The sequence below is a fragment of the Lissotriton helveticus genome, chromosome 10, assembly GCF_964261635.1.
Source record: "Lissotriton helveticus chromosome 10, aLisHel1.1, whole genome shotgun sequence".
In the NCBI taxonomy this organism is placed as follows: Eukaryota; Metazoa; Chordata; class Amphibia; order Caudata; family Salamandridae; genus Lissotriton; species Lissotriton helveticus.
The window spans coordinates 1,098,076,245-1,098,089,606 of NC_136071.1; the positions used below are offsets into that span (position 1 = coordinate 1,098,076,245).

General features: G+C 43.6%; 2 protein-coding genes across 15 annotated transcripts in view; one reads left to right on the forward strand and one right to left on the reverse strand.

Annotated features, from left to right (window-relative positions):
- LOC144785288 (uncharacterized) overlaps window positions 1-13,362 on the forward strand; it is an 850,769-nt gene that overhangs the window by 126,116 nt on the left and 711,291 nt on the right. The window lies entirely within an intron of this gene.
- DGKK (diacylglycerol kinase kappa) overlaps window positions 5,930-13,362 on the reverse strand; it is a 556,369-nt gene continuing 548,936 nt past the window's right edge. For 11 of the 14 annotated variants that reach the window (XM_078663836.1, XM_078663835.1, XM_078663830.1 and 8 more), the window contains one exon: window positions 5,930-10,329. In XM_078663836.1, the coding sequence (XP_078519962.1) occupies window positions 10,277-10,329 (53 nt within the window). In that variant the 3' untranslated portion in view covers window positions 5,930-10,276. The remainder of the gene's footprint in view (window positions 10,330-13,362) is intronic. The other 3 variants (XR_013601700.1, XR_013601701.1, XR_013601702.1) reach the window with 1 other exon arrangement.

Here is a 13,362-nt window from a genome sequence, read left to right on the forward strand (position 1 = left end):
TGCAGATTCAGAGTGCAGAGTGCAGATTCAGAGTGCAGATTCAGAGTGCAGACTCAGAGTGCAAGTGCAGAGTGCAGATTCAGAGTGCAGATTCAGAGTGCAGACTCAGAGTGCAGACTCAGAGTGCAGACTCAGAGTGCAAGTGCAGATTGCGAGTGCAGAGTGCAGATTGCGAGTCCAGAGTCCAGAGTGCAGAGTCCAGAGTGCAGAGTGCAGATTCAGAGTGCAGATTCAGAGTGCAGATTGTGAGTACATCTTGAATCTGCACTCTGAATCTTGAATCTGCACTCTGAATCTTGAATCTGCACTCTGAATCTTGAATCTGCACTCTGAATCTTGAATCTGCACTCTGCACTCTGAATCTTGAATCTGCACTCTGAATCTTGAATCTGCGCTTTGAATCTGCGCTTTGAATCTGCACTCGCAATCTGCACTCGCAATCTGCACTCGCATTCAGAGTGCAGATTCAAGATTCAGAGTGCAGATTCAAGATTCAGAGTGCAGAGTGCAGATTCAAGATTCAGAGTGCAGAGTGCAGATTCAAGATTCAGAGTGCAGAGTCAAGATTCAGAGTGCAGAGTCAAGATTCAGAGTGCAGATTCAAGATTCAGAGTGCAGATTCAAGATTCAGAGTGCAGATTCAAGATTCAGAGTGCAGATTCAAGATGCAGAGTGCAGATTCAAGATTCAGAGTGCAGAGTGCACATTCAAGATTCAGAGTGCAGAGTGCAGTTAAAATGTTGCTAGGCTAGGGCTTTAAAGACACACCAAACGTGGAAAAGACTGCTGTTTTTCTTTGGTTTTGTCCAATCTTGTCCAGACGGTCACGCCTAGTATTTTTTTGCAACTATCTTTTCTCCTAAAACATTAATATGCAGGATTGCTGAGGGGTCTCCCCTGTCAGTCCTCGTGGTTGTTTTTTGTGAAGCCCCTGCAAGAACTGGCCATAAAACAATTGGCTGTTTCAGTTGTCTAGAAACACCACAGATTCTGCTTGACCTGGGCGTGCTCCATGACTTGCAAGTGGAACTTCACAGACAACTACATAAAAAAAAGCATTTGCAATGCAATAGGTCTCGCATTTGCGAGAGTTTAACCTATTGGCATTGTAAATGACAATGCCTTTTATTTATGTTTTAAAAACCAACACATAAATAAAAGACATTGCCATTTACAATGCCAATAGCTCAAACTCTAACAACTGCGAGACCTATTGCATTGTAAATGCTTGTTATTGACCTGTGAACAATGAAAGGCACAGTTCACTGTGCTTAGATTGAAACCTGTTACCCACATGAAACTCCCACATCGAGCCCCGAACTATTTTTTTTTTTTATATTATTAATTAACTGAGCGCAAGTAAATCGGTCATGCCGATGGGCATGTGAACGTGTATAATTGGTGATGTTTTTAGGAAGCTATATATGGCAATGTGAGGATTTTCCAACAAATATAATTCCTAATGCAACAGTCCTTGCTTTTTTTCACGTAGGTAGCCTTTTTCTGAGCACCAATAATATTGGCAGAGAAAATAAACGGGGCACAGACCAAGCCATAAAGAGATTTGCCCAGGATCACACAGATTACAGGTGGAAGCCAGATTCAAGCACAGATCGCCCAAACTGGCCATGCATGATATTTGTAAAAATATAATTTATGAATGCTAATAGTGATAACGTGCCTTCGAATTGTGTTCATTTAGGGAAAACCTCAATCGGAAATGCTTTTCAGACATTCTGATATTAAACAAATCGTTCTTAACCAACCCGGTGTAACAGATTAAGCACTAAGCAAGATGTATGTTACCTTACAATGTGTGGTCTTTGGCATGTGCCATAGGGAGCTTGTCCTTCTCCTTAACGGAGCGGACCTGGTACCCCACCGTGACGTGTGCTTCACGGAGTGGGTGGGCATTCGGTACTGGTGAAGGGTAGAAAGTAATAAGGCCTGCAGTACTGTCCATGTCCACCAATGAGCATCAAACCTCTTCAGGAGTAAAGGAAAAGGAGAGAGGCCACTGTGTTGGCAAGGGAGACTGGGTGAGGACGAGTCCCAGGATAACACAAAGCTTGCTGTCAAAAGGGTGGAGCTGGGATTAGAGCACAGATCTTCTAAATTGTCAACGCAAACATTTAGCCACTAGAAAACACCCCCATAAACTGAGGACATCGCTGCAACAGGTTTCCCCAGGACACTTTTATTTCAGGAGAACTTTTGCCTCTTTGGTGTGAATTTGTTTGCATGCTCAAATGACAGCATGTTCTTTATTTTCACACATACAAAGGCTCTCTTTTCAGGGTGTTTTTAATTAAAACGCGTGTTGTAGTACAGCAGTGAGTGGGCAGGGGGTGCAGCGTTCAGGTCACGGAGTTCATGTCCCAGTGAAGGTTCTCTGTTTGTTCTGCCGGGGGAGGGGGCGGGGGATGACATTAAGAGGCAGTAGTGCTACGGCCTGATTGGGCAGGAAGGGAAACCATATATATTTCATGTAGCCGAGTAGGATAATGAAGATTTACCACTAAGTAATTAGCTTGTTTCCTCCTCCAGCTTTCATCTTCCTATTCCTTACTTAACTGAGAAATTAACGAGGCCTGAAACCCACCATCTCGTCTGCAGCTAAGCACATGAGACCCCGGGGTAATGCGAGGAGCGCCTAGAAGAAGGCCCTAGATGATTAGAAAGAGCGCAGCATCGCAGGTGGGACAGCAAAAGGCACACAGGCCCAAACCTTATTGGACACCCCTGAGAAGAGGCTCCCGCCCCAGAAACAGGCCGACGACAGACCCTGTGACGTGAGTTAGGGCCCAGCCCGGCCAGTACAAGAGCAGGCAGAACACAAGCACGCTGACCTGACCAAGAAAGACCTAGGTGAAGAGAACAGGCGCTCAGCCCACCTCCCTCACCGCATGGCACCTGACGTAGCAAAAAGGTCAACAAACATTTACAATGCAATAGGTCTTGCTATTGCGAGTTTTTAACCTATTGGCATTGTAAACGATTAAAAAAAGAAATATTGCAGCGTCCCTGAAGAGGGCACCGCCCTCAACATAAAACTTTTAAAAGTAAAATTTTAAACGGCGCGTGGTGTCCCTAAGGCGGGCGCCGCACTCTGCACCCAAAAACAAAAAAACCGCCGCCATTGTCCCCATTAGTATCAATAAACAAAATAGTGCTCGCCCACTACATAAAGCATACGGTGTAACAAGCAGAATAAAAGATCCAGTGCTTATGGGTGGTAACAAATGGCGACAAGGCAGGACCCAGGAGGGTCTAACAAGCCTCATAATGAATCTGAAGCCAGCGTTTTTACGAAAGACAATGACGCAAGCCAATTCAAAACACGGGTGGAGAGTTGGCGGAACTTCCACTGCATAGACTATTACAGCATGCCTCGGAGAGCGAGCAGCGCATGCTGCTGCCGTTATGCTCGACCTAATAACAAGCATTTGCAATGCAATAGGTCTCGCATTATGAAAGTTTGAGCTATTGGTCTTGTAAATGTCTTTTTTTATTTATGTGTTGGTTTTAAAAATAACGAAATTAATAGCTTTGTCATTTACAATGCCAATAGTTATAACTTTCGCAAATGTGACACCTATAGCATTTGTAATGCAACATGTTTTGTATTTACGTGACTTAGATGTATTGATATTACAAATAACAATGGCTTTTAATTTTTTAAAATAATTAATACTTAAATAAAAGTGATTGTAATTTATAATGGTAATAGCTTAAACTTTTGTAAATAACTTTTGTGAAGATTATGTTCAGTGTATTTTATTGTGATGAAAATCCAAGAACAGAAGTGAAATATTAACATCTTTTTGTGACATTTGTAATAAAGTTTGAAACATTGAGAGAACATATTTGAACCAGTTGTTGTTGAATGGTTGCAGAGATTGATGCTGTGATGGTGCGGAGTGATGCTGGGGTTGCGCTGAGTGATGGAGGGGTTGCGCTGAGTGATGGAGGGGTTGCGCTGAGTGATGCTGGGGTTGCGCTGAGTGATGCTGGGGTTGCGCTGAGTGATGCTGGGGTTGCGCGGAGTGATGCAGGGGTTGCGCGGAGTGATGCAGGGGTTGCGCTGAGTGATGCAGGGGTTGCGCTGAGTGATGCAGGGGTTGCGCTGAGTGATGCTGGAAGGGAAGGGAAAAACGAGTAACAGAGGGCAGAAGGACACAGAAAACGAGTAACAGAGGGCAGAAGGGCAGAAAAACAAGGTAAAAACGAGTCTAACAGAGGGCAGAAGGGCACAAAAAACGAGTCTAACAGAGGGCGGAAAAACAAGTCTAACAGGGGGCAGAAGGGCACAACCAACAAGTCTAACAGGGGCAGAAGGGCAGAAAAAACGAGTCTAATCCACTGGGCAAGAATGTAGATATTGCCTTATTGCATCCCTGTATTCCTGGCAGTTTACACATTTGTGTAGTGTATAAGCTCAGGTATAGTTCCAGATGATTGGAAGCTTGCAATAGGAAAACCACTGAAAAAGAAACAAAACATTGACCCCTCTGTGCTCTCAAACCTCCGCCCTATATCCCCACTTCTCCTCCTAGGCAAAATCACAGAAAAATTAATGCCCTAAAAAAACTATCCAAATTCCTTGAAGCCACTAATATCCTCCACCCTCAAAAATCTGGCTTTCGCCCAAAACACTCCACAGAATCAGCCCTCTTGGAAATAACTGACACCCTAAAAACCATAGCCGACAAAGGCAGGAAAGTGGGACTGATTTTACTCGACTTGTCTGCATTGTTCGATACCATCTCGCACAGCATTTTGCTGAATCGCCTCGAACGTGGCGGCATCTCAGGTACCTTTCTGGAATGGATAAAATCATTCCTCACCCACCGCAGACAAGCGGATACCCATGGCACTTTCCTCTCGGTGGAACGCAACATAACAACAGGAGTCCCACAGGGCTCAGCATTGAGCCCACTGTTGTTCAACATATATGACCCTGCTCATTTCTCTGATAGGATCCTTTGGGATCAAAGTCACATCTTACGTAGATGATACCCAAATGATCCTTTCATTGGATAATAATTCAACAGAAGCCAAACTTAATTTTAAACACTGCCTATCTGATGTTATAGAGTGGATGAGGGACAACCACCTCAGATGTAACGCAGACAAAACTGAAATTCTCCCCAGAGGGAAAGATGTCTCTTTACAGCCCGGTAAATGGTGGCCTGAAGGAACAACACCTCCACCTGACATGGTCAAGGTAGCTAAAAATGTAGGAGTACAATTTGATACCACACTCTCCTTCCTCCCACACGCTACGGCTGTAGCAGGGACCTGTTTTAGCCTTATTAAATGGCAAAATTGTTTTTTTATCTGATCCCATTGCCGCAAGGATGTCAGTGGCCTTGATTCTCTCGCGCCTTGACTACTGCAACAGCTTTCTGGCAATCACCTATAGAGCCATGCATAAATCGGGACCTAATTACGTATCGGCACGGTTCACTCCCTACATCACCACCAGGACTCTCAGGTCCTCTTCAGCCCACCTCATCAAACCACCTAGCTTCAGATATAAGACAAAAGGAGGAAAAACAGTGGCAACATTAGGGACTAAAGCCTGGAACCTTTTAACAACTCATTTAAGATTACTAAAAACGGAAACACAATTCAGGAAGGCTCTGAAAACGTGGGTATTTAGTACCCCAGACGAATTATGCCTTTCTCTCATCTAGCACCCCTAAGGCCCCCCTCTCACCTCCAGCCAAACCGCGCCAGGATGCTCCTTTCGGAGTGGAAGTCATCGCTTTACAAATACCAAATCACATCACATAGAACAAGGAGATTGAAGAATATGGTTGGAGAACATGGATTGACCGGGGTTTCTTTTTACAAAGTAAGATTTTTTGGGGTTGCAATCCCTCTCTTTTTCCCAGTTTAATAAAAAAAAGAATCAACACGGCACAGGGTTAAGCCTCAGGCTTTATAGTCAGCAGCACAACGTTATAACAAGTGAAAAAAATATACAGCACAGTCAAGTTGAAACATTTTCTACAACACTCCCTTAGGAGACGGTGAAGGGCCAGACATAGGAATTAACCACATTTCACGAGCTATGGGCGTGGTCAAAAGACTTATCCTTCCATGAAAATGGCGCTTGTTCAGAAAGTACCTTGGTGACTAGCAATATGTTCTTTGTGAATGGAACAGTGCATTTACAAGTCAATATAACTGTAAACAATTGCAGACCTCTGATTCGTTGCCTTCAGTGCATTACGTATTTAGGGCAGATTTACAGTTGGGTGGTAAGGGAAGATCTCCAGGGGCATATTATCAAGAACGCCGTTAAAATTATCGCTGCTTCAGAGGCAGGAAACTGCCGATAATGCGGCGATAACGGGCTTGATAACATGCCCTCGAATTCCAATAGAAGCCCAGGTTCACACCAGAACATGGGCTTCTATTGGAATTCTCAAGGGCATATTTTCAAGCACATTATCGCCCCTTTAGCGGCAGTTTCCTGCCGCTAAAGCGGCGATAAAACTCCGTTCTTGATAATATGCTCCCTTAATTTCTAGAACAAGCACATCTAAATAAGAATCAACAAATGGAATTTCTTCGACAGTTTTATACATGCTGGAAGTATTTCCATTAGTGGATTATCCTCTTGATGTAGCACGCTCTCCAGAAATCACAAACGTTTCCACTATCACCCAACTCCAAATTGAATGCTTAATTACTATACCTGAGCGATATGGCATTAGTTAAGGTCTATCTTGTTTCAGGGACTCATGTACTGCCAAAATGTCTAAAAATGTGTCAAGTCTATACCTTTCGGGCAATGCCACTTAGAAGGCTGGTCAACATGGTTGTTCAGCAGACAAAGTGTTCAGAGTAGAAATATGTGAAATTCATGCTATATGTATCTGGTTTCATCTTGCTCTCCTGGTGTGTACGGCTTGCAAAGAGCTCTATTGCCTCAGTATATTAAAGCTTGGTAATAACTGCTTTTCCTGTTAAGCAACTTGAGGGTAGCTCTTTTCTCCACCTTAGAAGGATGACCTGATAAATCGGTCTTCCTATTATTTCCATAGCAGTAATGGATAGAACTTTTGAAAATGTCCAAAAGTTGAAAAGTGCTTTTAAACTTAGGTGCATATTTACAAAGCATTTCACAAGAATACAGCGCACCCCTGATTTTTTTCTTCCCTTGTGCCGGCGCTAAAAAAAAGCTGCCTAGCTCTAACGCAGACATCCTTGTGCCACGATGCCTGCGTTGCAGGGATGTTTGTTTACATGCAGGAAGGAATGCATTCCTGCCCATAAACAATCTTAAAGGCGATTCGCTACTTCTATATGTGTTGCAGCACATATAGACATTTTTTAAAAATAAAAGTATTTCTCCTCATTGTGCCATTCAAACGTCTGCTTTTAAATGCTAGTTTTTGGCGCTGCCTCAGATTTAAAGATCCTTGTAAATCTGGGGTAGTGTCAAAAAGCAATTGGTGTTGCGATGGAATGCCCACTGCATTCTCCTTTGAGGAGGAGGGCATTATGCCACTGGAGCCTCGTAAAAAGTGATGCACTGGTGGCGCAGTGTCCTGGTAAATATTACCCCAATATGCTTTGTAATTTGGGATGCAAGATTCAGAAAATGCTTCTGCATTAAGAATACAAACCCTTGCCACCTTGTCAAATGCATGTCCCTACAGGGAGTCTAATTCTTGATCAATTAAAGTGATAAAGCCCTGTTTGGGAGTATCTTTTGACCGGCCATGTTGTATGAGCGCTAGCTTGGTGATGGTCTCTATTCGTGATCAGAACTGTTCTGGTTTCGAGATGACAGAGCTCAGAGTCAAAATCCAGGGAATCTCCTGGAAAAGGGGAAGCGGTGAATTTCTGGGACTCATTTAAGAAGCTATTTGTGGCTGTTAGTTGATTTATACACATGAAACGCTTAATTTGAGTGCAGCCCAAGTTTTGTAATTCACTTTATACTTGTAAATGGATTTACTCTGAGTAGCCAGCGTGAGTAAATCTACTCCTGGTAGTGGGAAGTTGCCAATCCATGGCAGGAATGTGCTGAAAGTTGGAGGTCTCCCATAAACGTATGTTTGTTGGTATTCCCAAATTCATCTCCGACTGCCTTTGAAACAGTCTGAGATTTACTCCTACAAACGGCACCAGTCTATAGGGGTGGGCGGATTTTGCATAGTCGTGCTACGAAATCTTGTTCAGCCCGTTCTCAATGCTTTTTTCCTGTTCACGAACTCTGTTTGCATGCTCGGGGAGAAATATCTCGCGAACACTCATTTTGAAAGTGCGAACAAGAAAAAAAATCCGCGGATCGCGGAGTTTTGGGCAATTCCGTGTTCTCTGCAGAATGCAAAATTACCCAAATATCGCAAATTCCGCGAGCGGAACGGAATTTACAGCCCAGGCCTACCAGTCTATATCTTGACAGAGCTGAAAGTGAAAGGGGAAACCCCCACCCCGGAACTGATGAGGTTGTATGGGAAGGCATTTCTCAGCAAGTAGAAAACTTTATTCCTATGAAAGTCAAGTTTCTTCACCCATGTTTCTATGCAAAAACATACTAAAGTAATACCTGAGTGTATTCTTGCAAGCGAAAAAGGAATTCACTTGTTCAGTATTAGACCTCACAATATGCGACTGGTGCACGTTTCTAAGCATAAAAGGGAAACATGTTATGGCTTCTAAACATTTGATTCTGCTTCCATGTCCATATGCGTTTAAACTGTTTATGGCAAAACTTTGGATAGCCAAGGTGTGTGCCTGACCAGTCATGGGTTATTATGGTTTATTCGTCCATTTAACTGAGCATTTGCCTGAGATAAATGTTGCAATCCTGGGTAGAAGGAGAAACCTTGCATGTAGCCAGGGCATCCCTGATCCTCATCTGGCTTTGCCAGGTGAACAACCGACTAAGTGATAAACTTGATTAAACTGATGCCCCAAACAATGCAGTCTTTAGGCTCCATCACCTGGAGAACACGGGTAAATACACATATTGCTAGTCACACTGAGGCCCAGCCAGATGCCACCGGAGTGGAGTTACAACTCTGTGATGGTGTGGGTGTGGGTTGTTGGTGATAACTTGCAGAACCTTTAATGCAACATCGCAGTTAAATTAACAACAGATACAATGGCACTTCTGTCCCAGGAATATACAAAACCAGCCATTTTCCATTTTACCAAGCTGATCATGCATGCAAGAGCTGTGTGATGTGCAAAAATGGCATTCAAATACCCAGAAACATGGGAAAACATATATCCAAAGAAGAGATACAGTGGTTATAAATGGCACTGGAACGGACCACTGACGCTTGTAGCAGTATTCAGGACACTTCAGCAACACATTACTGTTAGCGGCATACGTCTACTACTTGGTCGGGGTTGTGTTTGGGTTATGGTGCATGATTATTCCGCTCATGAAACTGGTGTTCCCATCTTTGCTTCTTCTTCAGAACAGACCTGAAGGCCCACTTTCTACACGGAAGGTGGCCATCGTTTGGCTATCACTCGCATCCCTATCTACAGAGGCAGATTCCGGCGGGCCTCAAAGATCTTTGTCTGGAAACTCCAATGACCCTTTCTCCTTTCGGGCGGCATCACGTCAAGAAGGGTAGAGGGATACTGGCATTGACGGGGAACCCTCTTTGCATCCAATTTTCAATAAGTACAATACTACAAGAAGCACTACCTCTCCAATAAAAACAAATAAATATTGCTCTGGTCAAAAAACAATGTTCACAGTTAAATACAGTAAGTCAAACTTCCACGACCTGCTTCAAGGCAACGGGCCACAGTTTCACAGGTTTCATTCTAAGTAAACATTCCCTTTGTTCTCCATGTGCTACATGCAACATACAGTGTAAGTACCATTCCTCGGCTGCTAAAACAACCCTCAAACTGCCGAATATGTACTCAAAGCCTCCTTTCCGTGGGAGACTTGAGGCATAGTGTTGTGTTCTAGCCATACACAACTAGCATGTTTCCAGCTTTGTGTCCGTCCACTGGGCAAGATATGATATGCGGATAATCCGTTCCTTCTCAAGCCTCGGAAAATACACAAAAAGCAAACTTTCTTTGGCCAAAAATGGAAATGTAAACTTCCAAGAAGTCTTCTTCAAAGTCTGTGTGAAATGTCTCAATGATTGGAGGTTTTATGTATATCTGTACATATAATTGTCCACTGGTCCCAGGAGGGCTCTGAGATCCTTCGAGACATTCTTCTCCCGAACATCCCAATCTTCATTGTTCCTTTGTCTACGGGTGGACACTGATGTCCTTAATTCCCTGGAGGATCCGCTTCATATGGCCCACCTTTGAAATCCCAAGATCCTGGAATAAATCAAAAATGATAGAGATGCATTGTTAATCTCTGAGGTTAAATATCACAGCCTACTTCGACTTCCCTAACATTCCCTGGAAGTCGTGTTTAATAAATTCTTGTGCTTCTACATAAACAACATTGAGCTTACTTCTTATTTGTATAGGACATGAATGCGTCAGAGTAATTGGTCAAAATTACTTCTATCTCTTCCATGATGGTTCTATTAGTTCTTTGGAAGTGGATAGGAGTGTTTCTCCTTAAAACACCTGTGGGATATTTTGCAACTCGTATAGTGTAATAAACCTGTCTTTTGGATCTTTCAAAACTAAGGCTTTCAGTAACTAAAGTTTCAGTGTGAGCTCCCAAGATCCAAAGCAATTTAGAGTTGCACAGGAGGTCATTTCATATTGTAAGCACATTGACGCTCTCCTTTGCTCTGCTTCATATGAGCGCATGCACAAACATTTAGTAAACAATGTCCCATGAATGACTTGGCTTTAACAGTATTTGCAGCAGGTGCTTTGCCCCTGTTATGAATCACTGTTTATCCACACTCGAGCTTTTAATAGATTGGTAGAAAAAAAGACGATAACGTCACCCCAGTCAAAGGCCATCCATTCGGAAGTCACTTCCTTTTTGCCTTTTAAGAGACTATAGTTACATGATGTTACTTCATCAATGCCCAGGAGTTTGGTAAAGGTCACCACTGTATTAGCTACCACAGCATCTCTATAATTAATTAAACAGTGGATGTATCTCCAGCATTGTAATAATAAATTAACCGGTCAATGTACAATTGGATGCATGGCGTGCATGGGCTGTAACATTGGTTTATTGATCTTGCCATGTAGTCAACAAGTATTTGGTTTTGTTCGAAGGAAGAAAATAGGATGGAGTTAATCAATTTTGCTCTCATTCAAGGTTCTCTGCTTTTTTTAAATTGCAAAAACTGCCCTACCTTACTAAAACTAGCATTGGAAAATAATTTAGAAAAGTTCAGGGATCCATTCAGCCCGCCACACTGCCCCATATTCAATTGCGCCATAAATCAATGTGTGTACCCATGCTGTGAAGCGATACCTTTGGATGTGGCAAGCGCTATATAAAACTCTTCAATAAATAAATATGTATCTCCACAATTCCCAAGGACTGGATCCAGCCTTGCCTTTGTGACGGATAAGCTTTGACCTTCCATGCCACCATGTCCTAAATCATGAGGTTTCTGTACTAATGCAAATGTCCTTTAATCCAAAACTTTAGAATTTAAAGTTTGGAATGGTGCATGCTGATGAAAGTCTGCTTCATACGGTGCAGTGGATGCAGCTGTTCTCTCTAGATGAGCGCTTTGGAGCTGCCACTCTTAGTTAGGACAAATCTCTCACCAACCCCAACCTAATTTTTAAAAACAAATTTTTTAATATGTTTATTGCAGTTTTGTCATTATACAACATTACACATATGTAAACGTAAAGGATACACTATGCTGTAGTGCAAATTATTCGTCACAGATCATTGCGGTCATCTTTATACATATAAGAGTCTAGTAGCAAGGATCAAGATAAAGGCAACATAAGTGAAACAGCATGGCAGGTTCATTAAAGACAGACATATATGCAAAAGAATAATAATCAATAATGGCAATGCTCAATGACGGAGAAAGCAAGATCTGTTTCCTAGTTGCACATCAGAGACTTGTTCAATTTGAGCGCAGATGATGCTAAAGCAGCAATGCTAGGGGAAGTGGACTCATCAACAGTGCAACACATATCCAAAGCTACATTTCAAATCAATCAAATATATAGAACAATCTAAAAGGTACAATGAACGAAAGAGTGGGTGGTGTCTAACAACAAATGTGTGTGCATGTGTGATGTTCTCGAGGTAGGCGGGGAGCAGGCCCCACGTCAGTTAGAAGGGTCAAGTTGCAAGAGCAGTCGCGCATGTGCCAAGGGGGGGGGAGGGGGGTAAGGGGGAAAAGGGGGGGGGGGAGGGAAAGGAGGGGAGGAGAGACTGAGCAGTAATTGTGGAAAGAGAGGTACCAGTGTTCACACAATGCCATTCTGCAGGCACACCTGGTGGTAAGACGGCAAGGTGTTATCCCAGTCCAGAGCTATGGGGAACATACGGAGCCCCGCCGTCTCCTCTCTATGTAGCGCCACACTCTCCGCCCTCGCCCAGTTGTCCAATGAGTTACGCCAGTGTATTGCCTGGGGGGTACACTATGTTTCCAGCGCTTAGTAATGAGTTGTTTCGCTGTGATCAGCCCCAGATCCCAGAATCTCGCCTGGACTTTCGTCTGTTTCGTCCTTTTAAACAAGCCCAGTAGGCAAGCATCCCATGTAAACGGTAAGCTGCCCCCCGTCGCTTTTGCCAGGGCATCTGACACTGCAGTCCAGTAGTTGTGTAGCGAAGGGCATGCCCAGAGGACATGCAGGAACTGCGCGTCTACAAGCCCACATCTGGGACACGCAGATGTAGTAAGCCCAAAGTATCGATTAATCTTGTCTGGGGACAGGTACGCCCGGTGCACAATATAATAGTGTATGATCTTGAAGCGTGCATTGCGCAGTATATTCAGTGTCCCAGCTAGTATCTGTACCCACTCTCTGTCAGTCCAATCCCGGCCTCTGTCAGCTGTCCATTTGTCTTGCAGGCGCTGAGGGGAGAATTGTGTATGCGTGTGCAGTGCTTGAGCGAGCCAGTGTATTATGTGAGAGCCATTTCCCATCACATGTAAATATTGAATGAGCAGGTGTGTCGGTGGCTCCTCTGCTAGTGGTCCCCTGGCCTGCGTCAGTGTATGTAGGAGTTTTGCATGGGTCACCAACCCCAACCTAATGTAGGGTACAACCAGTGTTTTCTGGGGGATACCTTTCCGATAAAGTGTGGGGACATTCATACTTGCTTTTCCTCCCTTCAAATGATTTGCAAAGGTCATCAGGATTTTAGGAGAAACCCAAACACCGATGATATCCCTAGCTAGGCCACAACCATTTCTGTACCTTGGATAGTCTCATTTGGGACTACCAGTGAGGTTTAGA